The sequence below is a fragment of the Teleopsis dalmanni genome, chromosome 1 (assembly GCF_002237135.1).
Source record: "Teleopsis dalmanni isolate 2A chromosome 1, ASM223713v2, whole genome shotgun sequence".
NCBI lineage: Eukaryota > Metazoa > Arthropoda > Insecta > Diptera > Diopsidae > Teleopsis > Teleopsis dalmanni.
The window spans coordinates 166,270,907-166,298,166 of NC_051846.1; the positions used below are offsets into that span (position 1 = coordinate 166,270,907).

A 27,260-nucleotide genomic window follows, 5' to 3' on the forward strand; every position below is an offset into this window, starting at 1 on the left:
TTGTAGGTATTTACATTACAAGTATTTATTTGTAGGTCCTAAATACATATTTGGTATGTAGATGCATTTTCAAAATAACATCTTTAACACACCTATAAGCATTTAAAATAATCTCAAAAATCGTAGAACACAAAATAATAGATTTACTTAAAAAAAGGTAAGGGTATAACTTAACAATAAATACTAATAAATAAAGTATATTTCCTGATGAATGTTATTAAATATTTTAATCAGAAAGCGTTGTCCTACACTGTCCTTATATATTCGTTTTAATACAAATTTCTTCAATAAATAATCTCTTTTAAACATTCACCTCTGTAGATATTAAGAGCACGAAGACTATGATTTGTTTTTGTAATATTCTTAGTCTAATTAAGTTTAAATGATATCATTCACCTATTGCATATTTCAACAATAATAAGGCCCCATCAAAAGAAACTTATCCAACTCACATTTTAAATTTAATAAACCCAACGGTGGAAATAATACATTATATCACCGTATTAGCTATTATGTCCTTTTTATTGTTATATGAAATTGAAATATTTTCATTTTGACTTAACGTCCTGCTGATTGTTTTAATTTAGGAACGGAAAGATCGCCATTGTCCGGTAAAGATTGCAGTACCTTTGGACTAATGCCTTATGATAAAAATACGATAGTTATAAGATAAATTTAATAAAATTAATTTAATATTTACCAAGGCAAACAGCAATTATGCTTAATACCAAAAAGAAAGCAAATAATAACTTCATTTTTTTCAAAAATTCAACCGTTTCGTATTCTTTTACTTCGAGCTATGAAGTGATGAGCATTTATTCGTAACCCGTGGTATTTATAGTTGCCGAATTGATAATTAATGACAGATTTTATCAGGTTTATTCAATATTTGAATTTATTTTAGCAATTACATTTTTATTAATAAACAAATATAATATACAACACGTTCTTCTATACTCGAAACTCCAAAAAATTTAATTAGCTCATTTATGAATTAAATGTTATTTTTTGATTACAGAATGTTCTGATTGTTTTGATTCAATGTTATAACCACTCTAAAATTGCTTCTTCAATGAGGTTAGGTACGTTGCTCTATTAGAATAGTGGATATTAAAACCATTTGTTTAATAAAGAATTAAGATTGCAAATAAATTATTATGGTGGTTCAATTTAAAAACTTTTAGATTACTAACTACAAATAATCGCATTAATTGTTAGCTTAACTAAGATAACCTGATATATATATTACCTGAACATTGACAAACCCTCTCATTTTTCTTATTATTATCTTGACAAATTAAAGTATCTGACAAACTTACCAATATCTCTTGGTACTATATCTAAACCTCATTCGGTTTGTTGAAAGCTGAATAGAAGTTCTGGACCTGCTTCCTAACCTGTATTGATCTATATATTACAAGAAGGAGAAATAAGATAAGACAAATATGGAATAATAATAATAATATTATTCGCTAAAAATCTTAAACATCACTGTAGTTCTATTTTGAATTAAATTTATATATTTTGTGGGATTAATTGTTTTCATATTTAAATGTTTTCGTTTTTATTTATATATTTAACCTACATTAACCTACGAAAATAGGCTTATCGGTCTATAATGAAATTCATTGATGTCAAAAACGTGTGTAAAAAACTAGAAGAACTTAATGTACGAAACTGGAGAAAGAGTGCACACAGCGCGGCGTGTCTGGGAAGACATACTGCGCCACTATGTGCCCGAAACCTAGTAACGGGTTGTTATAAATATTTAAACAAGTAACTAACTATACCTACATATAAAATTTATTCAATATATAAATTCTCACCAGTTAAAATATTTCATATTTTCTAAAATGACGTATTTTAGTTTTTGGTATATATCATATATACTTAAACTTCTAATAATAAACTCCAAAATGTTTGTATACAGATTTGTATTGAATAGTTGAAGTGCATTGTTTTTAATTATTTAGTATGTTATATTAAATTATTAATTAATCAAGTTTTAAGACGCTTATTTAAATATTAAAGTTAAACCTGTTCTGAAAAAAATTTAACGTCATTTTTAATTATATTTTCATGAATTCTCTTTCTTTATATATTGTTTTAAAAAAGAATGAATAATAAAAAAGATGAAATTTATGAAAGTTTAGATATTGGAATACAGATATATGTTGAATAGTAAAGCAATTTTAAATTAATTATTATATCAATTTTCGCAGATTAGCAACTCGTGCAAATATAGACATTACGTCGTACTACTCTTCATCATCATCAACTGTTTTCAAAACACTACAATAATTTAATAATCTGAAACCAATTCCCTTATTGAAAGGATTCGAAAACAAACCCTCGAGACATTTATTTATCAGACTTGAACCGTATCAACACGCTGCAGGAGCCTGCTAATTTCATCCTGGAGTTCTTCCAGAAATGTAAAATAAAAATTAACAATGAGAAAACTAAACCCCTGTTTATTACACGTAAACACAGGCAACATCCACCGAGAGTAAGAGTTGGTGACATCATGATTAATTGGGAGAACAGCACTAAATACTTAGGAATCACGTTTGATAAGCGGTTCACTTGTTACAAGCACATACAAGTCAAAAGAAGTAGTTGCGCAAAAACACTGCAATGCTTACAACCACTTTTCAAACAAAACAACCTTACCGTGGAGAACAGAAAGCTGATCTACAGCAAGATAATTAGACCAGCACTACTTTATGGATGTGTCGCGTATAGCAAAGCTGCCGACTCTACTATCCAAAAGCCACAAATTGCACAAAGTCAGGCTCTCCGAAGGCTCTTCAAAGTTCAATGGTACATCCGCACGTAGGACATGCTAAGAGACCTTAGAATAGATCCGGTCAAAAAATACATAAGGGACAGAGCTCTGAAGCTATATGCGAAAACCGGCGGGCTGCCCTACTTAGCACTATCTAATCTCAGAGTTATCACTGACCGCACGAGGCGGTACGCAGATCTTAAATCAGTCATTGAATAATCACGAAGATTATGAGCAATACTCAAATTAGTCAGTGAGATGGGTGGAACTCTGCAGAAACCCCCCAGCTATCATAGAGAAAAAGTGAACAGATACACTAACTCGGAAAATGCTCAACATAAGACTTGAACCGTAAATGTAATTCCCATAATGTAATACCAATGCTTAAAATTACAAACTTCCATATTTTTCTGTAATGGATTAAAGTGGCTAAATACATAAAATTAAATTAAAACAAAAAATTTGTTTTTAGATGACATTATGCTTTAGACCCCTTTTATCACCCCATTATCAGCGTAGACCCCTTTGTGGTCTATATAGTTAATACATAGATATTTCAATTTTTAATAGCTTCTGTGAAGAAGCATATTTCGATGCCACCAAAATATTAATTAGTGGTAGAAGTACTATGGACATTAGTCGATCAATTATCATAAATTATAATTTTCATGAAACGTGAAAGTATATTTAGCAGTTGCAAATCGTAAATATACGAGTAATTGTGAATTGTGATTGTAATTGGAAATCATTTTTAAATTTAGCGGAAGCCATGCTAATTTAAATTATTTGTAGTATTTATATAAATCAATTTAATAATTCGTAATTTAATACGGAACTGTTTTCGGCTTTTTTAATTCATCAAGTCTAATTTTTCAATTGCTTTTTCGTTTCCGAAACATTGTTGTGTATATTTTTTATCACTATATATAATCATAAAACCCTTATTTAAATTAGAATGATTGGTTTATTATTAGCAGAGACTTTGTGTTTAGACAATTAGTAAACAGTTGCTGTTGCCTAAAAAACTAAAACAATGGAAAAAATGCAATGACAGCATAAGTTTGGCTTGAGAAGTGCTACGTGGACTCTCCTTGATTGAAACAAAAAGGAGAGAAGTGGTTTACTGACTACAAGCGCAGCCAAGGTCCAATCGGCAGTCAACTGACAAACACCTGGACAAGTTTATGCTGTCCGTATTTTGTAATGTGTGTGAAATTTTGCTTTTCAAGTTTTAAGACATTTGCTCAAACCATCAGTAGCGATCACTACATAGCCCAACTGGTGCATTCGAAGGAGGAACTCCCAAAACAACGGCCTCAAATATAAAAAAATGTTCTTTTTCCAAATATGGCCAAATCACACGAATTACATTACTTTCGCACCCACTACGACTCGTTTTCGTGACTACTTCCTCTTCGTAGACCTCAAGAAACACAACAAAGAAAAAAATTTGGTTTCGATTAAAAAGTCGTTGTTGAAACTAAGGGTTTATTTTAATGCGAAAGATAAATCATCCTACAAGACAGGAATCAAACTATTTTTGCGCAGGCATATTTTTAGTTCAGATCACAAGTAACGTATCCCTTTTCAAATAAATATTAGGTATATTGGTGCGTTTTGAGAATAACACCTATAACGAAGAAGCACTTAAAAAGATGTCAAAAATCTAGAACTCAAAAAAATGGATATATTTAAAAAAAGTAAAAGAATAACTTAGCAGTAAACACTAATAAGTAATGTATATTTAAAGTATATTTACAGAAAAGGAAGCTATACCAACTAACCAACCACACAATAGGTTTCAACATTCACCTCTGTAGATATTAAGAGCACTGAGACTATGACTTGTTTTTGTAATATTAATTAAGTTTAAATGATATCATTCACGTTTTGCATATTTCAACAATAATAAAGCCCCATCAAAAGAAACTTATCCAACTCACACTTTAAATTTAATAAGCCAAGCAGTGAAAATTATACATTTTATCATCGTATTAGTTATTATTTTCTTTTTATTTTTATATAAAATTCAATTATTTTCATTTTGACTTAACGTCCTAATACACTTTTTATATAACCAGGTACATGTCCGCTATGACTGGGTTTATCGTTAGTTTTTTGTTGAGGTTGTGAGGCCGGTAAAGATTGCAGTACCTTTGGATCAACGCCTAAGAAAAAACATATAATAGTTATAAGATAAATAAAAAAAATATAATATTTACCAAGACAAATTGCAATTACGCTTAATACTAAAAAGAAAGCAAATAAAAACTTCATTTTTCTTAAAATTCAACCGCTTCGTATTCTTTGACTTGGAACTATGAAGTGATGAGCATTCATTTCTAACCCGTGGTATTTATAGTTGTCGCACTGATAATTAATGACAGGTTAAATCAGGTTTATTTAATACTTGAATTTATTTTAGAAATTATTAATTTTTTTTGTTAATATTAAATTTTATAACAACTTTAAAATTGATTTTTCTAAGAGGTTGGGCTACGTTTCGCTATTAGGATAGTGGATATTAAAAGCATTTGTTTTACAAACGATAAACATTGCAAACAAATTATTATGGATGTTCTATTTAAGGACTTCGTTCCATATTACTAACTACAAATAATTGCATTGAATGTTGGTTTAGCTAAGACAACTTGATATATATTTATTCATACTTGCACAAATTCACTCATTATTCTCATTATTACAAAATACAATTTCACATTGCGTACTAACATATTATGCTATTACTGAACAGATTCTACTAAACCAACCTTCACAATTTAAAGCAATTGAAAAACCTCACAACATCTCTTCGTACCTTGTCTAAACCTCATTTGGTTTATTGAAAATAGAATAGACGTACTGGAGCTGCTTCCTAACCAGTGTTTATCCAAAAACAAACGAAGAAGAAATAAGAAAAAACAAATTTACACCGTACCCCAAAGATTGTGTGAAATAATAATAACAGTATCCGCTAAAAATCTTCAATAACTCTGCAATTCTATTTTGAATTTAGTTTATATATTTAGTGGAGTGTTTTGTTATTTATATATTTAAGTTTTAATGAACGAAAGAATATTTTAATGTCGAGTTGCCTGTAAGCTATTGCACTTTATTTACATAATATATAGCTGTACGCATGTACATAGTACTCAAATTTTGCATTATATTCTATATAGGAATAGTCAGCAATTCTAAAAATTCGTAAAACTACTTACATCAACCTACGAATGTTGGCTGAATGATGAATGAGGACAAAATGACAAATATGTCAGCTATTAGTCGCTCGGACGCCGAGCTGGTGGCTGGCGACTGTACTCTTAAATCTATCGAGGATTTGATGTACCTTAGCACCGACGTAACAAACAAAAACAATCTCTGGAGATCAGACTAAAAATCACCATTGTCAATAAGTGGGCTTATTAGGCAATTAAGATGTAGGATTCTCTCTTAAGAAATAAAACTTACGCTCTAAGTTTTCGCTCATCTTATCGCTCATCTTATCTGTATTCTGTATAGAACAAAGAATTGAATTCTATTATATAATAATGAAACAGCACTGTGAGTTTTCGAGAGAAAAGTTCTTTGTAAGATCTATGGTCCTGTATAATATTGTAACGACTACTGTATCCGAATGAACCATAACTAAATCAGCTTTACCACGACATTGATATAGTTAACAAACAGCTGCTTTTCTGACTTGGTAATTTCTAGAGATTAGATGATGATGATCCATCGAGAAAGGTATTTTTCGCCTACTTCCTCCGTAGAGGTAGATCGTGTCTTCGGTGTAGTGAGCAATTTGAAGGAGCACTAATTGAATTTAATGTACAAAACTGGAGAAAACACGCACACAGAGAGGCGTGTCTGAAAGAACATACTGCGTCAGGTCAAAACGTGGTAACAGGTTGTTATAGGCGTTTAAATAAGTTAGTAACTATATGAAATTTATACAATATATAAATTCTTATCGGTTCAAATATTTTATATTTGTTAAAATGACGTATTTTAGTTTTTGGTATGAATCATATATACTTAAACTTCTAGTAATAAACTTCAAAATTTTTGTTGTATTGAATAGTTGAAGTGCATTGTTTTTTTAATTATTTAGTATGTTATATTAAGTTATTAATTTATCAAGTTTTAAGACGCTTATTTAAATCGAAAGTTAAACCCGTTCTGAAAAAATCTTTTACGTCATTTTTTATTGTATTTTTATTTGTATTTTATTATATATTTTTAAAAATGAATGAATAAGAAAAAAATAAACTTAATGAAAGTTTATATATTGGAAAAGGGGTATACGTAAAATGATACAGCAATTCTGTTTTAATTTTTTAAAATTCTTGATCAGTGCTCAAAGCAAAATTATATGTTTATATGATTGTATTTTTCCTCAAAGCACTAAAAAGCTTTTATAACCAAAGCTCATAATTAAAAAGCTCTTGATGCATTATTAAAGACTTACAATTTTAAGATACTTGCGTCATTAAAAAGCTTAGTTTAGCTTGTAGCGTGAAAAGTTTAAAATGCTTTTATTAAAGTTTCATTATCTCACTAATTATCTCATTGAATTTCATCTCAGAAGTGATCATGGTTAAGATACCTTCATATATAAGAATATGTAATATAATATTTAGTATTAAACAGATTAATACATAATAACAACAGAATAATTTATAAACAAATTATTGCAAATAACTAATGTACTAATGTAATTTTACCGCTTATTTTTTTTAGAAAAAATTGTTAAGGTCATTTAGATCAGACTGAGCAATAACATCATTCTAGAGTGACTTAAGTTACTACCTTGTAGATATCCACTAATTGAATATTTTTACTTTACAATTTAAAACAAAATTATTATATTAAACAAATACTAATCACATTACTTAGTAAGCCACAACATATAACGCAGAGGCATACCGTCGCCCATCTGTTTTCATATCCTTCTGCACACACTAATCTTCATCCAATTAACCCTTGGACTCACCCCATTGAAGTGGCCAGGTTTCTCCGCCTGGATCCAGGATGAAGGTTCATATACATTCCTTATCCCTACTCTTCCTCATCCTTTCTCCTCTCCCCCTTGTCTCCCCTACTACCCATCTAATCTTTCCCATTCCCTACTCATGTAATCGTCTTGTGTTTCCTTTCATGTTTATCTGCTTACAGGTCCCAGCGGGTTACTACAACAACAACAACAACAACGCAGAGGCATGAATGCATTCATGCTCAGCTTATCTTAAATATATGTACACACTAAAATAAACAACAACCAATAGCCAGTAATAGCACTTAAAAATGGAAAATTAGGAAAATAAAAAGAATAATTAAAAAAACTTTTCTGTAAAACCATAATGCAGAATCTAATACAGCGTTGATGGCCAGAGCTTTTGTAAACTACATATTTTAAATTGTAAAAGTAACACTTTACTTCACTTATCTGCATTTTGCCCAAAGCAAAATATCACATTATATACTATCTCCTACATAAGAAAACTTCTAAGTGTTTTTATTGTAATAACGATATGAGAGTATTGTCAGTTCATTGATTTTCATTTTAAATATATATGGAAATTTAAATTAATAAAGTAATTTATTTTTATTCATGCATATAATGGAAATATATACATACATAGTATGTACATATTTTTAACCTAAATATGCAGTGGCGGAATTATAATTGAATGAAGTTCAATTAGTGGTTGTCTCAAAAATTTATATTAATTATTATTTTGATTATAACAAAAACCACATCTACATGTCTGCGGTATATAAACAATATTTACATAAATATAACTACACTTTTATTTTATATGAAGATATATATACATTTATTTATTTATATGTAAATTCATAATCATTAACAATACCAATATACATTTGAAGCGTTCATAAAAAGTGATTCAGAGTCCCAGTTCTCATTTAATTAAGTTGCAAGGCGAAGAGGGATTGAACATACTATCATCTTAGTATAATATATAAAAACAGAAATTTATTTAAAATATATTACTATAAGGTAATTAAGTTCTAAATTGCTTAAAGTTTTTGTGACTAAGACAATGAGTTTTTTTCCTGCCTATCTCTGCTTCTGTTTGCTGCAACGAAAGCAAGTACCTTAGCCAAACAAATTACTTGCTTAATTAATATAAATTTAAATTATACATTAGACAGTATGAGTATAAAAAATATCATTGAAACAATTTTCTATGGTTTAATGACATAAAATTATATTAATTTTTTTGAACAAAAAAATTACCTTAAGTCTCATCAATTGGCCAATTTAAAAAAACGTCGTCATTTCACTGACTCAGTTTTTCAGTTTGTAATAAAATCTTGATTTTATGCTTTTTTTATAGATACAAGTATTTGCGTATAAATTAGTAACTTAGTCACGTTAATGTAATTATTTTGAAATCAGATTATGATTCTCTAATGAAGTTTATTTAACAAACAAACAAGATTTATTTTAGATACTTAGATATATTTATTTACAAATTTTGATAAAACATAAACAACAATAAGAAAATAGGAATCATAAAGGTCGGAAAACTAAAACTCACTGCCGTTGCAAAATTACGATGGTGATAAGGGTAATCATAGCTTGTAGGTCCACCGTAACCATTGTAACCATTACCACCTGGTTGACCTGGTTGTCCGGGTGCGCCTCCTCGACCACCATTACCACCACTATGCTCATAAAAGCGACCATGTTCATCAACACCGCTTGCGTAATAACCACCGTTGCCACCAGCGCCACCATAGGTGCGACCTCTTGAATCTACACTGGCATAGCCATAACTGTATTCACCCCCTGGCGCTCCGGGTTGCCCGGGAGCTCCAGCAATTGCAACAGCACCACCAGAAGCTTCCGCCCAAGCGGCTGATTGTGCTAATATATGTAAAGTTTATTAAAAATATTTGCATTAAAACGTTTGTTTATAGAAAAACAAGTTCTCACCTGTGCATGGAGTGAAACCGTTCATTACCATCGACACAATAACAAAAACAAATGCGAATACTTTCATCATAACTTGGCAAGTGTCTGTGCTCGACTAAACGAGAATAATTTCAGTTTGCAAACTTAAGTCAGAGTTCTGAGTTTGTTTGGTTTTTTTTTTAAATTACTCTGTACACGCTTGATAGATAATAATTAAGTTTAAAAGACAAGGAAATTTTGTCTGTATATTATTTTGACAAAAATTTTAAGAATTCAAATATTTTATTTATCATTGTTTTGATTATTTTAAATATTTACAAAATATAGCTTTAATATAATTTCATTTACAACGCCTAGAACAACCAACTTAAATATTAAAAAAATTAGAATAGTGCATGGCGGCGTATATTTAATATAGGGTTTCATTAATTTGTACCACTATAAGCATCATTATATGTATACGAACTATATACTTGTGTATAAATACAAAAACCAAAATTATTTCAATACCATATACTGAGCTAAAGTAAAGTATATTTTATCCAGCTTCACTAAGATTGCAATCTTTTTCTGTTAAGAGATCTTTAATTCTTATTTATATTAGATATATACATATATCAATATTTGTTGTATATTATTATCACAAATGAAAGAGACACAATTGGACAGACAAACGTAATAAGAGGTATGACTTTCAGGAAGTATCTCTAAGTTTTATTACTCTATTAAACATATTTCTTCTCACTTCTCTTCCGTAATGGTCCTAATCTCGCAAGAATTTAATGAACCAACTATGGTGTATTGTAGGGAAAAAGATAAATGAAAATCAGAGAACAGTTATTAAAACACATTACAGCGCAATGTTAGTGACGGAGTAAGTTAAACATAATGCAAAGTTAACGTTGGTGTCTATAACTCCACAAGAGGACATAAGTTACCCGTTTTATTTGGTATCGAGCTAGTAACTAACCAGATTGTATCGTTTGCAATGTCTTTTTTCATATTATGCAAATAATGTCATTAACCTCATGGTTTCTTAGAGAAATAAAAAAAAAAAATTATTAAATGAATATTTACTGAAAACGAATACTAATATTATAAATATTAATACTAAAGTGAAAATAAATGTGATGGTTTAGTTATACCTCAGTTATACATTTAACAGACACATAAATTTAACATATTATTGATATCAAACACACTATGGTCACTGTGAAGGTTAATAACCAGGATACATTGGCTAAAGAAAGAAGGACTCTCATTTAGAATGACTTTTAAGTACGTACTCTTAGCATGACTCTAAATCGCCATATATCTAGTTCAATATTTTGTTAGATAATATTGACTTAAATTGAATTGGAAAAAGTAAATTTTGATCCTTAAGCTATTTAAGTTCTCATAGTCTTACATTTAACTCGCTTGGTGGCCAGGGCCATTCCAAGCTAGTTTGGTATTTCTTTGGCAAAGATTATGTGCATTTATTTCGTATTATTCACTAGAGTTTCCATTCTGTTAACACTAGCTTGCACTACTTCGTTAACATAACTTTGAAATTATAAGGTTGATTCCGCTTCTCTACTTTGAGGAGAATGCATTGCAGTGTCAACTGTTGTTTGACAATAGTTATATTTGAAAATAGTGGCCCTAGTAATGTTAGCCCAAATATATGACTTTAAGGAATATCTACTTTAATGGAATTAATTTTAGTGCTTGCTTTGGCACGAAAGTATAAATCAAACAAATACGATTCTTGAATATCACTTATGTATGTCAGATGAGAGAAAATATTGTATTTATTAATTCGAACTGCCAAACTTTATCAAAGGCATACTTTATCCTTAACTTCTTAGCATTTCTCTACTGCTTTATTTACCCTATATAATTGCTTAATTGTTGAGTATTTAATTTCAAAACCAATTTGATGTGATGGAATAAGAATTAAGCTTTTACTTATATGAAACAGGTTTAAAATATTGTAGTAGTTTTAAACTTCGTTGGTAAAAACTGATGTTTGGAGATCGTGATAAGGATAATTGGAGTACTATGGTCCCTTTTGTTTTGATTTAAATAAGATAATTATAAATGTAAATAAATTGAACAAATCTTTTTTAGGTTAAAATTGCATATTTAAATTAATGGGTCTGCCATACTCTTGCAATTCCTTACATATTATATATATGATTCCGTGATGTTTGGCAAAAAATATTTTTAATTTTATTTAAAATCTTCTAACAAGGCTTTCTTTGACTTTTTATACAATTTTTATCATAATTATATAGATGAAGAAATTTATCAATATAATGAAATTAAACATAATATTATATGACAACCACTGTTCTTCTTTGTTGTGTCTGATCTAAGTTTTTATCTCTTGACTTTTGTTAAATTAATAAATCAAAACATAAATAATGCTGAAGAGGTCTGCTAAGTATACTCATATATATATTTTAAATAAATAAACTATAATTTTTGTTTAAAATCAACAAATAAAAATAGTTTTTTTATTTTTTAATTTTATTTTTTTTTAATTTAAAAAATTGAATTCTTAATTTATTTTCATTCTTTTTTTTTCCAGTGTAGTCTTATCATGTTAGCTTTACTAACATTCGTTAGTAATTATTACTCATAAAACAATACTGTAGACAGTCTCCCAAACTTAAAACAAAACCTGTATTTGCAAAGTTATTGTATCTGCTTGTGACTTGCTTTATATGTAGATGTGTTGGATCCACCAACTGAAATTTGTCATCGATCTGAGTAGTGAACTTGGTCTGAGTAATTATTTACGGCTTATTAAAAACTCATGTACATATATATACTATGTTATAATCTAATATTTATATAAAACCAAAACGTAAATTCATTCAAAGTTAAACTTAAATAAATGTAAGATGTGACGTCATCATATACAAAGAGTTAATTAGTTCAAATAATGTATTTTTTGAAAAGAGATTAGAAAAAAAAATAATTTTTCTTGTATAGAAAAGGTGGAGTAATAAAAAACACTAAAGGGTTTAATCATGCAGTATAAACATTAATATTTAATATATTAATATATTATTTATTTAATATATTAATATTTCAATACTAATATAAATATAAAATATTTTAATATTAATAAATATTATTAATAATAAATAAATAAATAATTAAATTATTAAATAAATAAATAAAAAAGGGAGGCAGTTTTACTTTGAAATATTTATAAGACTAACTTATTCTTTGGAGAATATATGTACATATTATCACATTTTTTTATAATACTATATCTATACAAAGTAAGACAAAGAAACAAATTTCTTATTAAAAAACAGAAAATCCAAAATTATATTTTCATAAAAATATGTATTCTATTACGATTTCGATATTTACTATATACATACAAATGTTATTATGTCGGTATATTACACTGATTATGCTTGAGTATAGAATCAACCAGGGAACTGTATCAATTGACTATTGTGCCAAGCCCAAAAACGGCTGATATTAAAAGTAATATGAAGTTGGTGTCAGCTATACTAACTTTACTTGATTATCTAAATGAATCAAAGATCATCCGATGAAAGAGAACAAGAACATTGTCATTATTAGTAGATTGGGACTCAACAAAACTCAATCTAATCAGTGATAATGTTAAGAAATAACAGACAAAGTGCCCTATGTTATCTACATACTTGCGAAAATATCAAGATATAATAACCCTGGTACTTTCTTTTAAATTGTTGGAGAAATTTTATTAGTTCATTGTCAATTTTTTTTACAAAGCAATCTGTGAAATATGGCTAGTTATCACTTAACATTTCTTTAGGATAAAGGTATTAAACCGCTGAAGATATTTTGTAGACCTTAAACCAGAAATATATAATACATTAGTAACATAGTAACATATTATAATATATAGTTCTATATATTACACTACTATTCGCAAACTAGAAATTGCATAAAGCCAAATGATGTCCTCAGGGACCTAAAGATTAATCTGTTATAAAAATACATAAGGTATATAGCCCTGAAACTATTTACGAAAACTTACAGGTTTACCAACAGCGCGTTATCGAATCTCAGAACATTTACAGGCTCCTCGAGAAGGTATGCAGATCTGTGGTCTGTTATTGCTTAGTCTGAACAAGTGATAAACAATAATCCAGTTAAGGCGTAGAAAGGTGTTATGAAGAAATCTCGCAGTTAATAGAGAGTAAAAATGCTCAAGTGCACTGACTCAACTAGCCTCAATATAATAATACATTATAATAATATATAATTAATTTAACTGATAAATATGACATTTTAGAATAAATTAACAAAGTAGTTTTAAAACTCGTTTCAAGTTTGTAATTTCGTTCTGATTTTTTAATTTCTTATCTTTCTTAAAATAAGTTCAAAATTTTGGGATTCATGTAACCAAAAACTAACCAAAACAACAAACTTCAACCAAAATAAAGTACCAGATGTTGGTAAATACTTTCGTATTGGTTTGTTTAGAATTATGCAAAAAATGTGTTTTCTTAGTTACACAAATTACCTAATACTTAGAAATATCAAACTTTCTATTTCCCTTTGTAAGAAATTTATTTGTACCATATGTCAATACAATAAAATGAAAGAAACAGCCGATTTTTTAAAGTCGCAAACTGATATACGTCCTATAGTTGGCATTATTTGCGGCAGTGGTTTAAATAAAATGGCTGATGTTTTAACCAATACGAAGATTTTTGAATATAGGAAAATACCACATTTTCCTATAACAAATGTGGAAGGTCATTATGGACGTTTAGTTTTTGGTTACATTAAAAAAATCCCCACATTGGCAATGCAGGGCCGCACTCATTATTATGAAGGCTATTCATTATTAAGATGCACATTTCCTATACGTGTGATGAAGTTGATTGGAGTTGATATTCTGATTGTAACAAATGCAGCTGGAGGCGTCAATATGACATATAACATTGGTGATATTATGCTATTCCGTGATCATATAAATTTTATGGCGCTTTGTGGCAATAGTCCACTTAACGGCACTAACCTTGCAGAGTTCGGTCCCCGTTTTCCGCCCATGGCGACAGCTTATGATGAGCAACTGCGCAAAACAGCATTAAAAGTAGCGGATGAAATGGAAATGAATAATTATTTTCGCGTTGGCACTTATGCTTGCCTTAGTGGACCGAACTATGAAACCATTGCAGAGCAGCGAATACTACGAAAGTTAGGAATTGATGCTATCGGCATGTCTACGTCGCATGAAGTTATAGTAGCTAGGCATTGTAATATGAGAGTTATGGGTTTCAGTTTAATAACTACTACTGGCATTGATCAATATGATCTAAAGGACATGTTAAATCATACTGAAGTAATAGAAATGAGTAAAAAACGAGAAAAAATTTGTACTAAATTTGTGCGTAATTTTATTCTTAAAACTGTATGTCCTACTGAATGATTAGAAGACACTGATTTTTGAGTTATAAAGAAGTGGATCAAAATTTAAAAAAAAAAAGCATGAACAAAAATTTTGTTAAGTAAAGTTAAATTTAAACAAAAATCAATATCGTAGAACATTAAATTTAAAATTTAAAATATTATTAAAAAGGTTTTACTAAAATTGGGCAGTAATAATATTAACACAAAAGGTTTATTAAACATATTATATGCAATAACCATTATTATCTATTGTCAATTATTTATAATAATTATAATATAATAATTATAATATTTGTCAATTTATTTATAAATATATTTATATGATATATATAATTTTTATACTTCCAGTTAAAACTTAAGGAATATTTAAAAAATAGAACAACTTCCGTTTACTTTTTTATCACCAACAAAAAATATGATATTAAATAAATAAAATATATATTATATTAATATATTGTATATTAATTTATCTAATCTTAAAAAACACTTCTCAATACAATTTTTGACTATTTTCCCATTCGTAGTCAAATCTAAGACCCTCTTTTACTGTGACTCTGTTCTGCAAACGTACTAAGGTTAAAGTTCATCAAATAGAATGACAGACGTATAAATATAAATGTAAATACATATAAACAAAAATAATGATATAATGAGTAACATGTTATTATTTTAAAATTATGGTCCCTGAAAACGATTTTTAATTCGACGTAAATATTACAGATTGTCATACGTAATTTGCTTATCATTAAGAAGAATAAAAGAAGAATAATTACTACAAATTGTGTAGTTGAAAATCTTCCAAAATAAAAACAAATGTACAGTGAACTTCATCCCATAACCTTGACATTGCAGATGATAATTTCAAATAATATTGTTAATATTCATTTGAATAATATTCATTTGAGTAATCACTCTCCGCACGGGGAGGTACGCAGATCTTAGATCAATCACTGAATAATCATGAAGCTTATAGGCAATACATACATTAGTCAATGAGATGGGTGGGACCCTGTAATACCTCCAGCTATCAAAGAGTAAAAGTGTCCAGTTGCGCTGACTTGAAAAAAGGATCAACATATATATTAAATTTGAATATATTTTTGAAATATAAATATATATAGCTTTTTCGTAAAAGAATTTAAACGATATTTTTCGAGCGATAACTACATACAATATTGAATAAAATTAAAAATATTAGGTGATATAAAAAGTATCCACCATTTTTTGGTACATTTTTGAACAAACATTTTCTGTATTGAAAATTTATTTCAATAAAATTTATGTAGGCCACAAATATTTATGATCTATCGTTACTTTTTGGGAATAATTTATAATTCCAATAGGTGAAAAACTTCTGTGGCCATGTGATTTTCTGCGGCTCTTTGTTAAGACAATTTTCTTATATCACGAGAGTTTTGCGGAGACCAGAACAAATGGGCATCAGATGATATAAGGCCCACAATATACCGTAAATGCATCGAAATTTCCCAATAAAGTTCCATTAATTTATTCCGGGTCATCAAATATGTATGAAGCGTTGCTATGCTGGAAAACAATACGTTTTCTATTCTCCAATTCTGGTCGGTTTTCATTGCTTGTTTCGTTCAAGCGGTTGTGTTGTGAGTAGTAGAGAACAAAACGACCGCCAATTTATGGTTTAAATTCGTTTCTGAACTGTCTCCGATCTTTGACAATGATCTTTTGCTTTGAATATTTTCATATTTAATTGCCCGTTATGATTCGCTTCCTAAATGATTCGATTTCGAACGATTTCGAACCATTTAAATGTGTTTAATTAGAGATTCATTGATTGTAATTTAATCAATCAAATTTCTTCGCTAAATTTTTAATTTTATGTGGTACCCAAATATCGAGCATTTTTCTATAGCCTAGTATCTCTATATAATTCTAAACTATCATGTGATTGTCGTTAAACTCTTCTATTGTCTTCTAATAGCTTGCATATTGTTCTTGCCACAACAGTTGCAAAATTTTGACGTTTTTAGTCTGCTAATCACTAAAAATAGAGTGACTATCATAACCCTCACAATTTTTGAATTGCAATAATGTATCACATACCATATGTCTTTAGACATTTCACTCATTTTGATATTAAAATAAAGTTTAATAAGAACAAAGAACTACAGTATTGCCTTTTCAAAAAACAGCGACCGGAATACTGCCGTTGAACCGAATGTTCATTTGATATAGGCAAATCAACTAGTGATAAAAAACGTTGGATCCTTCTTATATTAGCATAGCACTATGAGCATGGTGGATATTTTATGATAATAACTAACCCTTAACCAAATAGAGGACAATTAGATTCTCAAATTAAGGGCAGAAAAAACTCTCGTTTCTGGCTTTTCAAATACCTAATGGGTATAGATTCTCCCAGGCCTGTATTATTTTTCTGGTATGAATTAATAAAATATGATTAGAAATGTCATTAGTTTTCGATCAAAGCTGATTATCTATCACCTTAGACTCTCATCTTGATAAGATGGTAGGATTCAGATTCATACTCGTATATATCTTGTCAGAATTTTTATTTCAATAAAGTTGTAATTAACGAAACTAAAGTCTATATTAAGGTCAAAATCTAAATATAATAGAAGTGTTTTTAGGCAAACTTATTTTATTTAGATAATAACACACGTAGAGAGAAATTCAGGGTTATGTTAATGAAATTAAGATTAAGTCCATTGGTTAATGACCAATAAGCTGATTGAATGCATAAACTGATTTATGCACATAAAATAGCTTGTTTACAATTTAGATATAAAACATATGACAAATATTTTAAATTTTGGTAATTTCCCTTCTGGGAAATTTGCATTCGACATTTCTCTCCTTAAATCAATTCATTTATTTATAATGAGCTCATTTTTATAAAAGTGCTTTGTATGTTAAATTGTACTCATTAGCGAACTTAATGAGCAAAACTGACCAAATGAACCAAGTAAAAACATGGTGTCAATATTTGTTTTTAATTTCGCTGCTGACAATTTATTATAAATTCAAACTCTATGGCTTATTATAATCAGTGTTGTTTTTAAATATTTGTATGATACTTTATACAAACATACAAATATTTTCAGATTAGTAAGTTCACTTGGTAGTAAGAAAAATTTGAACGTTTGACTTGTTTATATATATTCATAAAAATAATTTTGAATATTTTGAGTTATTATATTATATATAGTTTCTTTATATAACAGATAGTTTCTGCTTATAATATTTCACCTGAAGATTTAAAAATATTTTTAAAAATAATATAAATTGCTAGTTGAACTCCAAACTCCATTTCGAAAAATATTTCTTTATATAATAAAAATAATTAAAATTGCACAATAGCATTTCTTTATTTACAGCTAAACGTACTTAGCATTTAAAAACGAATCAACGTGAAATTCTAAAAGCACTACTTGAGGCCCACGCTTTAATTTATGTAGGAAATAATGTTTTTTTTATTTAAAATCCTTAAATATTAAATAGACATTGCTTATAAAAAATAAATTAATTTTATTACTTTAACTTTAACAAATATTATACTATAATTTGATGACTATATAAATTGTATATTTATATATATTGACAATGTAGAAAGTGTACTACATTTTATGACGATTGTGAATCACCACTCCTTTCATAATAATTACCATTTTCATCCCTGCAACTTACAAAATATCTACCATTACCTCTAGTACAACCAAAGCAATTTCCATTTGAATCTACACCGGCAAAGCTATAACTGTATTCATTACCTGATGCATTTGGTGCATCTGTAGAACCCGTAAAATAAGGTGCACATGGTACAGTACCTGGTGCACCTGGAGTACCGGGTAAAAATGGAAAACCTGGAAAGAATGCTGGACCTGGAGCACCTTGAGCACCTGGCGTACCTGGGAGAAACGGGAAACCTGGAAAAAAGCCTGCCCCTGGTACACCAGCAAACGCAGCACCACCAGCAAACGCAGCACCACCTGCAAAGGCACGAGCATGTGCGCCTAATTTAAAAAATTTAAATGATCACAATTGGGTATTATTATTATATAATGTATATTCTCACCGTTGCGCGAACCACCACCGTTTAACACCATTAAAACAATAAGAAACTTAACGCGGCTACTTTGGTGAGAATTTTGCGACTGACTGTGCTTAACTAAGTTAGAACTATTTGAACCTATACAGTTTAGTTCGTTTTGCAGCATTCTGTGATTTTTAATAAATTGATTTGTAAACACTTGGTTAGAATATAATTAAGTCAAGAAATGTGTGAAAATTGAAATAATATAATTTGTCAAGGTTTGTTACTCTTCAATATTTTTGACTTTTTTTCGTTTCTCAGAAAAATACAATAAATATTTTTATTGCACTGAATATAAAAAATGGGATGCGACTCATAGTTTATAAATAATAATTATTTGAATAATATATAACAAAAAAAATAGCATTTAGCTTTGCTGAAGCTAAATGCTCTTTACTTAGATAATTGTGTTATATATAAAATAATTGTTAGGTACTAAATAATTTTTTCGTCTCTGCTTTCAAATTTGACATGCATTACTCATGTGTATATACCATATATCAAAATGAAAACTTTTCTAATATTCTAATAAATATTTTGTAAAGGCCCTACACATAAAAAGTATTGCCTTTCATTTGTCGATTTGATTAAGATTTAAAACATATGAGACGAAATCTAAGTCTTTCGTTCTCTTTTTTATTTTTTCAACGTTTTTATATTAATTTGAAATTATTAAGTTTGAATTTGCAACCTGTGTTTCCTATAGGTATCTAGGTTTTTAACAATAATGGGTCTCTCGAAAATTGAGATTTCAAAGGGTTAATAAAAGATTTTCATTCCATTAAATGTGAATGTCGTGTTTTCAATAAATAACATAGTTTTGTCTTAGACATCCCTGCCTAAATTCTTATTCTTCTCTCTCAAAGCATGATTTTTCTTAAAATCAACCTATAGAAAAAAAGCGTTATGAGAAATATTTGAAAAACCTCTCTTTTTAATATAAAAAGAAGAAAATATTTTGTTTAAGAAAAAAATATTTTTATATGTAATAAATTTTCTGTTAATTTATGTCTTTTTAAACAAAAAGATACACAGACGTTTACGAGAGAAATTGTTAGTAAATTTAAGTATTCAAATAAGCCTTATATCACTGAAAAATCAAAAAGACATAATTTAGTATCACATTTTCCACCTTAGAAAAACAAGCAAATGGTTCATGTGGTAAATGATCTTCTAAGCGTCTTGGAACCTATGTTACTGTAGACAATTATAAGTTCGAAGTTGTGAAAGACTTTCTTTATTTGGGAACCAGCGTAAACATCAAAAATGGCGTCAGCCAACAGATTCAACAAATGTTACTTCGGGCTAAGTAGGCAACTGAGAAATAAAGCCCTCTCTCGACAGCAAAAATCACGCTCTATAAGTTTCTTATCATGCCTGCTCTGCTATAGAAGCTTGAAAGGTATTAGGAGCATTTGAGATCAAAATTCTTTAGAAGATCTATGGTCCCTTACGTGTTGGCGACGAGTATCGAATTAGATGCAATATTAGAGCTATACAAGCTATACCGCGATATTGACGCTTTGCTAATTTGGTCATGTCGTGCGAATGGCAGAAAGTGCTTCGGCTAGAAAGATATTTGATTTGGTACACGCAGGTGAAAAACGCGATAGAGGACTTTCGTGTTTTCGGTGGAAGGACCAAGTGACCAACGATTTGGGGGCGCTTAGTACAAGCAATTTGTACTCTTGACGAAATACCAAATCAGTGATCCCGAGAGGGCAAACCGTCGGACATCGGAGTGATTTTAGCAGGTGGAACTCTCATAATGACTAGGACTTTCGATTACTTAGAACTTGAGCGTAATAATTTACTTAATATAATCATTCTTTTTCTGTATTGTCTCACATTTTGCAGTATTTATTGTCTATAATAACCATTATTGAAATATGCAACGTATGAGTGTCCAGTAAAAACACATGAAAGGAGTGTTAAGGAATTCAACTTTTCGAATAAAAAAATATTCTGTAAGCTCTTAAAGGCGAGTGTGAATCTGAATATTATGTTGTTTCGTGGTTCGACTATACATTTATTTCTTTCACAAATGTTTTTTTTTTTGATAGTAAAATAGTACTTCTAAGATTCTTTCTTTTTTAGCTAAATAGTTTCACTTTTTATTGCTGCGTTTTATCATATAAATTACAAGATATGAATAAATAATATTGGAGAAAGTTATGATGCAAACATACTATCTAATCGAAACTTAATTTAAAATTTACTTTTATGGTTCTTAATTTATAAATTTAGTTTAGAAAACTGCTGACAAATTTCTTTTGTAAAACAGTTGACAAGGAAGACTATTTTAAACCAGAGTTGTCCAGATCAGATCCGATTCCAAGCCAGAAGAAATCACTGCATAGATTGAAGGGCCGCAAAAACAAATACAAACATTCATGTTTTATTTAGTTTTAATAATTTATTAATTTTAATTTTTTGATTTAGGATATCATAAAAATGAAATAATGCTATTTAACCAAAATATAGCAAAAAAAAATTAACGTAATTGTGTTAGATTAAAAATATGTCGCGGACCTCACAAATTTCAGGCGCGGGCCGCATAAGACTCGGAGACTCATGCTTTGGACAGTCCTATTCTAAACAATATCACAGAAGTAGTTCTTAGATATTGATTTATGTTTATTATAATATTAATATATTCATTTGAAGGACACTATTCAAATATTTAACCATTTGATAAAAATTTATTGTATATTTGATGTTTATCAAATAGTTGATATCAAACAGAAACAAATATATTTTGATATTCTTTTATAATGCACTATATAAATTGATTTAAAAGATTAGTGCAAATGCAAGCATTAGTAATTGGGTTGAGAGAGGACTATGTCAAAGCATAAAGAACAAGAAAGACAATTAAAATATTCTTTTCCATTGAAGACATTAGAACTTTTATGCTATCTTTTTATGATAAAAAGCACAACTGTTTTTTGCAGTGTACTTTCGTTGCATATAAACACTAATATGTATATATATTTGGCTTAGACAATTAAATATTCACACGATGGCCCAGTAGTAATTCTTTTAACGAAATCGGTTACGAATCGTGCACGAACTTCACCTTAAAATGTAGTATATAATGCGTTGGGAAAGTAGTTAAACAGCAGGAAAATGAGATATTAGTACATTTTTCAAAATTATTGGAGCATAAAACAGTATATACATTTTCGCAAATATTATCAAAACTAATTAATCAAATAATTAAGTAATTAAATGTTGGATAAATCAAATTTAAAATATAAATAAAAAGAGTTTCGCATAATTTATTTCGTAGAGTATTTATTTTCTTCAGACTTAAATTAACCTTCCAAAATGCAAGTTAATTTCTTTATAATACATATAAGCTAAGCTTTATAAAAACTTGAACTTGAAACTTTACGAGAAATACTTTTTTAATATTTAAATACACAATTTCATCAAAAATGAAATATGCTTATAAATGCAAAAAAATTTAACTTAGCACTAAATACTAAATTATTATTTTGCTATAAAAGTTAATTGTAGTTAAAATTTTCAGAATAATAATATTTTGGCCACAAAAGACTAAAGACTTTAAACAAAAGAGAACAATGAGACCACTATCTGCAGCAATTTTATTAACAACTTTTTGTTATTTAACATTGCTTAGTATAACAAACGTAATTTATTAATATCGACTATATGTATAGTTTTTTAGTCCTAAAAATTTACTATTTTTATATTTCAGGTCTACGGCTCAAGATCGAAAGCCTTTTCGAATATTTTAAACCGAAAGCCATTAGTGAGTCCCGAACATCCCCCTGCATTGCAATATTATAAACGTACTAAGCGCGGAACTCCACATACTATTAAAGAATTTCGAAACTATTTAACAAATATTAAGCAACAATGTGGTTCAGAGATGGGTTTTCAACCAAAAGAACTGGAGAAAAATTTATTATACCAGGAAAATGTAACACCAAAAGAGAAATGTCTGCTGGAATGTATATTGAAGCGATCTGGAATAGTAGGTTTAATAATTTTAAATAGTTTTTTTAATACTCTAGTTGATTTATAATCTAAATTATTTCCAATTTAGATGTAAACAAAATTTTTAATTGATGTTTAATTATTTTCAGATGAATAAGAGCAATAGATTATCGACACGAAGTGTTGGACGCATCGCTGAACTTGTCTCCCAAAATAATGTGCTAGTGGTATCCATTGCTGTGGCAAGTGCTGAAAAATGCAATAAATTTATAAATGCACCGGATCCATGTGAGGCGGCCTATCAATGCACGAAATGCATCGCTAATGAAATGAAATCACGCAAATTTCAAGCTTTTTATTAAAAATGTTTAATTAGTTTGTATATTATTATATACTAGTATGATTTTTGTAATGTCACAAATATCACTTTGTTCATAATTCTTTAAAATAAAAAGTCGAAAATAGTCACATTTTTTAAAATAAAAGATTATAAATGAACCATTTTAAAGGTACATCATCTTCAATTGCCCCTCGCACATTACTTCTCTTATATTTTCTGTAGCCGTGATAAGATATGTATAATATTCTCCGTTTAGACTATATACTTTACACTTTAGCATATAAAGCACATAAACACGATATCTATCCCTTTTTTGACACCACTCTTCTTAATGCTCCAGAACTGATACCTTTTTCTTGTCTTTCATTTGAAACACCAAAAAAATATAAAATCAAAAGAATATAATGCAATAAATCTGTTGAGTGCATTTATCATTTTGTTTGCAAAAGTAAATGGAGAGCTGTAAATAGTACATCTTAGTAATTACATTCGAGAAGTCACTTCTTTAGACAAACGTATGTGTTATAGTTTAGTTTGTAATGCTAAAGTACAAACTGAAGTCGTGGTCTCTCGTAAAGTCTCTATTTTTCAGCTTTGGACTTTAACATAAACTAAGAATGATATGAAGAAATAAGTTATATTTTATTTGTCTGCTTAAGTAGATTGTTATTACACAAACCTTATATATTTTTATAAGTAAATTGTTTGAATTTTGTTTGCTACAAATTTAAATATATGGACTTAGGTATGTTTATGGACATAGGTCCTTTTTTGGAACATACAATATTAAAGGTATAATAAGAGACATATGGAACGTGATTATTGTTTGAGAGAGTGATAGAACTCTATTTTTCAATTGCCTACTCAGCCACGAGTAGCAACTATTGGTACGAGGGATTTTCTGGTATTTACGATATATAAAGTTCACAGCGTCTCTTTCCCTGCGCTGTGAACACTGCGTCTTGATAAACTTATTCTAAAATTTTTTCATAATATTCGAGAAGAATTCAAATCAAAATGCTATGAATAATACATAATTCTAATATATAATTTAAAGTCATTATGTCTTAAAAATAATATTAATGAAATAAATTAAAATAAGGAAAAGTTTGTCATGATATACGTCTAATATATGTAAGTTATAGATACATAAACTTATATAATATGAAATAAGTAGCTTTATTCACTTCCAAAAAAAAAAACATTCACATTTTTCCTTCCCCTTTTCTTTTTTGGTGCTGTTAACTGACGCTTTCACTTTTTTATATTAATATTTTATTTTTATTTACTTTTATTTAATTACATATCAATATATAAATATATATATATACATATGTAAAACAGTGAAATTTAGAAATTTAATTAGTGAAATATATATACACAAACGTATATGCATAAATGTAATTTATTTGTACGATTTATATGACTTGTGACATATTCAGTGCACAACACCAATAAATTAAATTTATAAGCGAAATTTAATTTTGCTGAATTTTTTTATGTCCACTATTATCGAAATAAAAGCCAATAAAATTTATTTAGCGACATTACATACTTCTTTTCTCGGATAAGAAATTTTATAAATATTTTCAATTTTGTTTTTTAAAAAACGTATATATATAAAATAATATTAAAAATAAAAAAGAATTAAAATTACAATAAATAAATGACATACCTTTGTTGTTGTGTTGGGCAAATTCGTTGGGTACTCGATTACTCGTATTAATTGAAATAATTTTACAAATAATTGAATATTAAATAAATATTAATTGAAGTAAAATAAATTAAAGGCACATTTTATCACATTTTTTTTCTTATAAAACCACTTTCACTTTTTTTAAAACAAAATTATTTTCATATGACACTAATTTTATTAACACAGAAAAAATTTGCAATTTGATCCCACTGTTCTTCATTTTCGATCGTTTCAAAAGCAGAACACTGTATGAACTTTATTTGAACAATCGTTCTGCTGGCGTCATTACAACTGCAATTTACGCTTTGTTGTTTTTATCTTGCAGGCATACGAATATTAGCTTTGGCTTTTTTTATATAAACAAAATTATTTTATTAGACTAATTTTATTAATATTAAAAAATTTTAAATTTACTTCCACTTTTCTTCGTGTTCGATCGTTTCAAAAGCAGCACAGTTGCGTTTCGATTTTCTAGGGTATTTTTTCCAATAGCAGCTCTGCTCACGTCATTACAGCTGTAATTTGCACTTTGTTGTTTTTGTTTTGCACACATAGAAATATTAGCTTTAACTTTCTTTATATAAACAAAATTATTTTATTAGGCCACTAATTTTATTAACATTAAAAAATTTTAAATTTATTTCGACTTTTCTTCGTGTTCGATCGTTTCAAAAGCAGCGCTGTTGCGTCTCGATTTTCTAGGGTCTCTTTCCAATAGCAACTCTGCTGGCGTCATTACAGCTACAACTTGTGCTTTGTTTTTTTTGTCTTGCACACATACGAATAATAACTTTGACTCTCTTTATATTCGGCCACTAACTTTATCAACATTAAAAAATTTTAAATTTACTATCACACTTTTCTTCATGTTCCATCGTTTTAAAAGCAGCGCAGTTGCGTCTCGATTTTCTAGCGTCTTTATTCCAATAGCAGCTCTGTTCGCGCCAATATAACTGAAATTTGCGCTTTGTTGTTTTTGTTTTGCATGCATTTCAGTTTTGGATTTCTTTTTTTGGTGCATTTTTCTAGATTATTTTTCATGTTTTTAAAAAACATTAAATTTAATACATTTGTTATCAAATTTTTAATACATAAAATTAAAATAAAATATTTTTATTAAGTTTATACATAAATTAATACTGCACATCAAAATTAATAAAATGAATTTTTTTTCCAAAAGCCGAACCGACCAAAACCGCGACGTGTCACAAACCGAACTAATCTTCTCGCATTTTTCTACCCTTTTTATGCTCATGGAATTAACGGTTCCTTTTTGTTTGTCAGGAAATAAGTTTTTTCATAACGTCACATATTTTATTTATTTGCAGTTCATTTTGTGAATGATCGGAAATGTGGAACACATAAAATCATAGAAAAATTCAAATTATATTGAAAAAATGTTAATATTTATAGAAAAATAGTGATGCAACAAATTTTTTTAATCCCAAATAATTTTATAGAAAAGCTTTGCATAAAAACGATTAATTTATGGTATAAATGTTAATTAAAAAAAAATGATTAAATAAAAATAAATATATTTATTTGTTTATCTTCGGATTTATTTACAAATAAATTTACTTAAAAATAAAATAAATTCATGTAACAAATAAAATTATATCTAAATATGTCTTTATTTATATTTTTATATTTATATTTAATTATGTATGTTTATATTTTTTTTATACTATTAAAAATTATTTATTTATTTAAATTTATTATTAATTTTTATTAATTATTATTAATACAACAGAATAATGATAAGTCTGGTCATAAAATAAAAAATATTTAAATACAGCCACTCGCATATATCTGCGTACACCTCAAAAAAATTTTAAAATCAATCTTTCAACTCAAATTATTCGATCATTTATTAATATTTTTAACCAATTCTTTTTTTTAAACATAACTATAATTTATTGTCTTCAATAATATATTTTTTTCAAAATTTTTTAACAATGTCTTTTATTTTATTTTTAATTTTAAAATTAACACTACGAAAAAATCTACACGTAAATGTTTGAG

General features: G+C 28.3%; 4 protein-coding genes across 4 annotated transcripts; 2 read left to right on the forward strand and 2 right to left on the reverse strand.

The window, feature by feature from the left end:
• Nucleotides 1-9,258: 9,258 nt before the first annotated feature.
• On the reverse strand, nt 9,259-9,863 carry LOC119669774 (RNA-binding protein FUS). The gene is made up of 2 exons (XM_038079796.1): nt 9,753-9,863; nt 9,259-9,683 (listed from the first exon to the last, which is right to left on the reverse strand). Exons 1-2 carry the CDS (start codon nt 9,820-9,822, stop codon nt 9,283-9,285), a joined length of 471 nt encoding a protein of 156 aa, XP_037935724.1. The 5' UTR covers nt 9,823-9,863; the 3' UTR covers nt 9,259-9,282.
• Nucleotides 9,864-14,090: 4,227 nt separating this feature from the next.
• Nucleotides 14,091-15,253, forward strand: LOC119669936 (purine nucleoside phosphorylase-like). The gene has a single exon (XM_038079989.1). The coding sequence runs from the start codon at nt 14,218-14,220 to the stop codon at nt 15,163-15,165; it is 948 nt and encodes a 315-aa protein (XP_037935917.1). The 5' UTR covers nt 14,091-14,217; the 3' UTR covers nt 15,166-15,253.
• Nucleotides 15,254-18,711: 3,458 nt separating this feature from the next.
• On the reverse strand, nt 18,712-19,396 carry LOC119669937 (cuticle collagen 13-like). Its single transcript, XM_038079990.1, has 2 exons — nt 19,219-19,396; nt 18,712-19,156 (listed from the first exon to the last, which is right to left on the reverse strand). Exons 1-2 carry the CDS (start codon nt 19,358-19,360, stop codon nt 18,768-18,770), a joined length of 531 nt encoding a protein of 176 aa, XP_037935918.1. The 5' UTR covers nt 19,361-19,396; the 3' UTR covers nt 18,712-18,767.
• Nucleotides 19,397-22,823: 3,427 nt separating this feature from the next.
• LOC119666661 lies at nt 22,824-23,564 on the forward strand. Its single transcript, XM_038075942.1, has 3 exons — nt 22,824-22,892; nt 22,961-23,239; nt 23,352-23,564. Exons 1-3 carry the CDS (start codon nt 22,824-22,826, stop codon nt 23,562-23,564), a joined length of 561 nt encoding a protein of 186 aa, XP_037931870.1.
• Nucleotides 23,565-27,260: the final 3,696 nt, after the last annotated feature.

Bases quoted from the DNA above. Each gene is read 5' to 3' on its own strand.
- LOC119669774 (XM_038079796.1), bottom strand. From the start codon at position 9,822: ATGATGAAAGTATTCGCATTTGTTTTTGTTATTGTGTCGATGGTAATG. The intron at 9,684-9,752 runs GTGAGAACTTGT...TACATATATTAG, and splicing joins CGGTTTCACTCCATGCACAG to CACAATCAGCCGCTTGGGCG.
- LOC119669936 (XM_038079989.1), top strand. From the start codon at position 14,218: ATGCAAAAAATGTGTTTTCTTAGTTACACAAATTACCTAATACTTAGA.
- LOC119669937 (XM_038079990.1), bottom strand. From the start codon at position 19,360: ATGCTGCAAAACGAACTAAACTGTATAGGTTCAAATAGTTCTAACTTA. The intron at 19,157-19,218 runs GTGAGAATATAC...TTTTTAAATTAG, and splicing joins CGGTGGTGGTTCGCGCAACG to GCGCACATGCTCGTGCCTTT.
- LOC119666661 (XM_038075942.1), top strand. From the start codon at position 22,824: ATGAGACCACTATCTGCAGCAATTTTATTAACAACTTTTTGTTATTTA. The intron at 22,893-22,960 runs GTAATTTATTAA...TTTATATTTCAG, and splicing joins CATTGCTTAGTATAACAAAC to GTCTACGGCTCAAGATCGAA. The intron at 23,240-23,351 runs GTAGGTTTAATA...AATTATTTTCAG, and splicing joins TATTGAAGCGATCTGGAATA to ATGAATAAGAGCAATAGATT.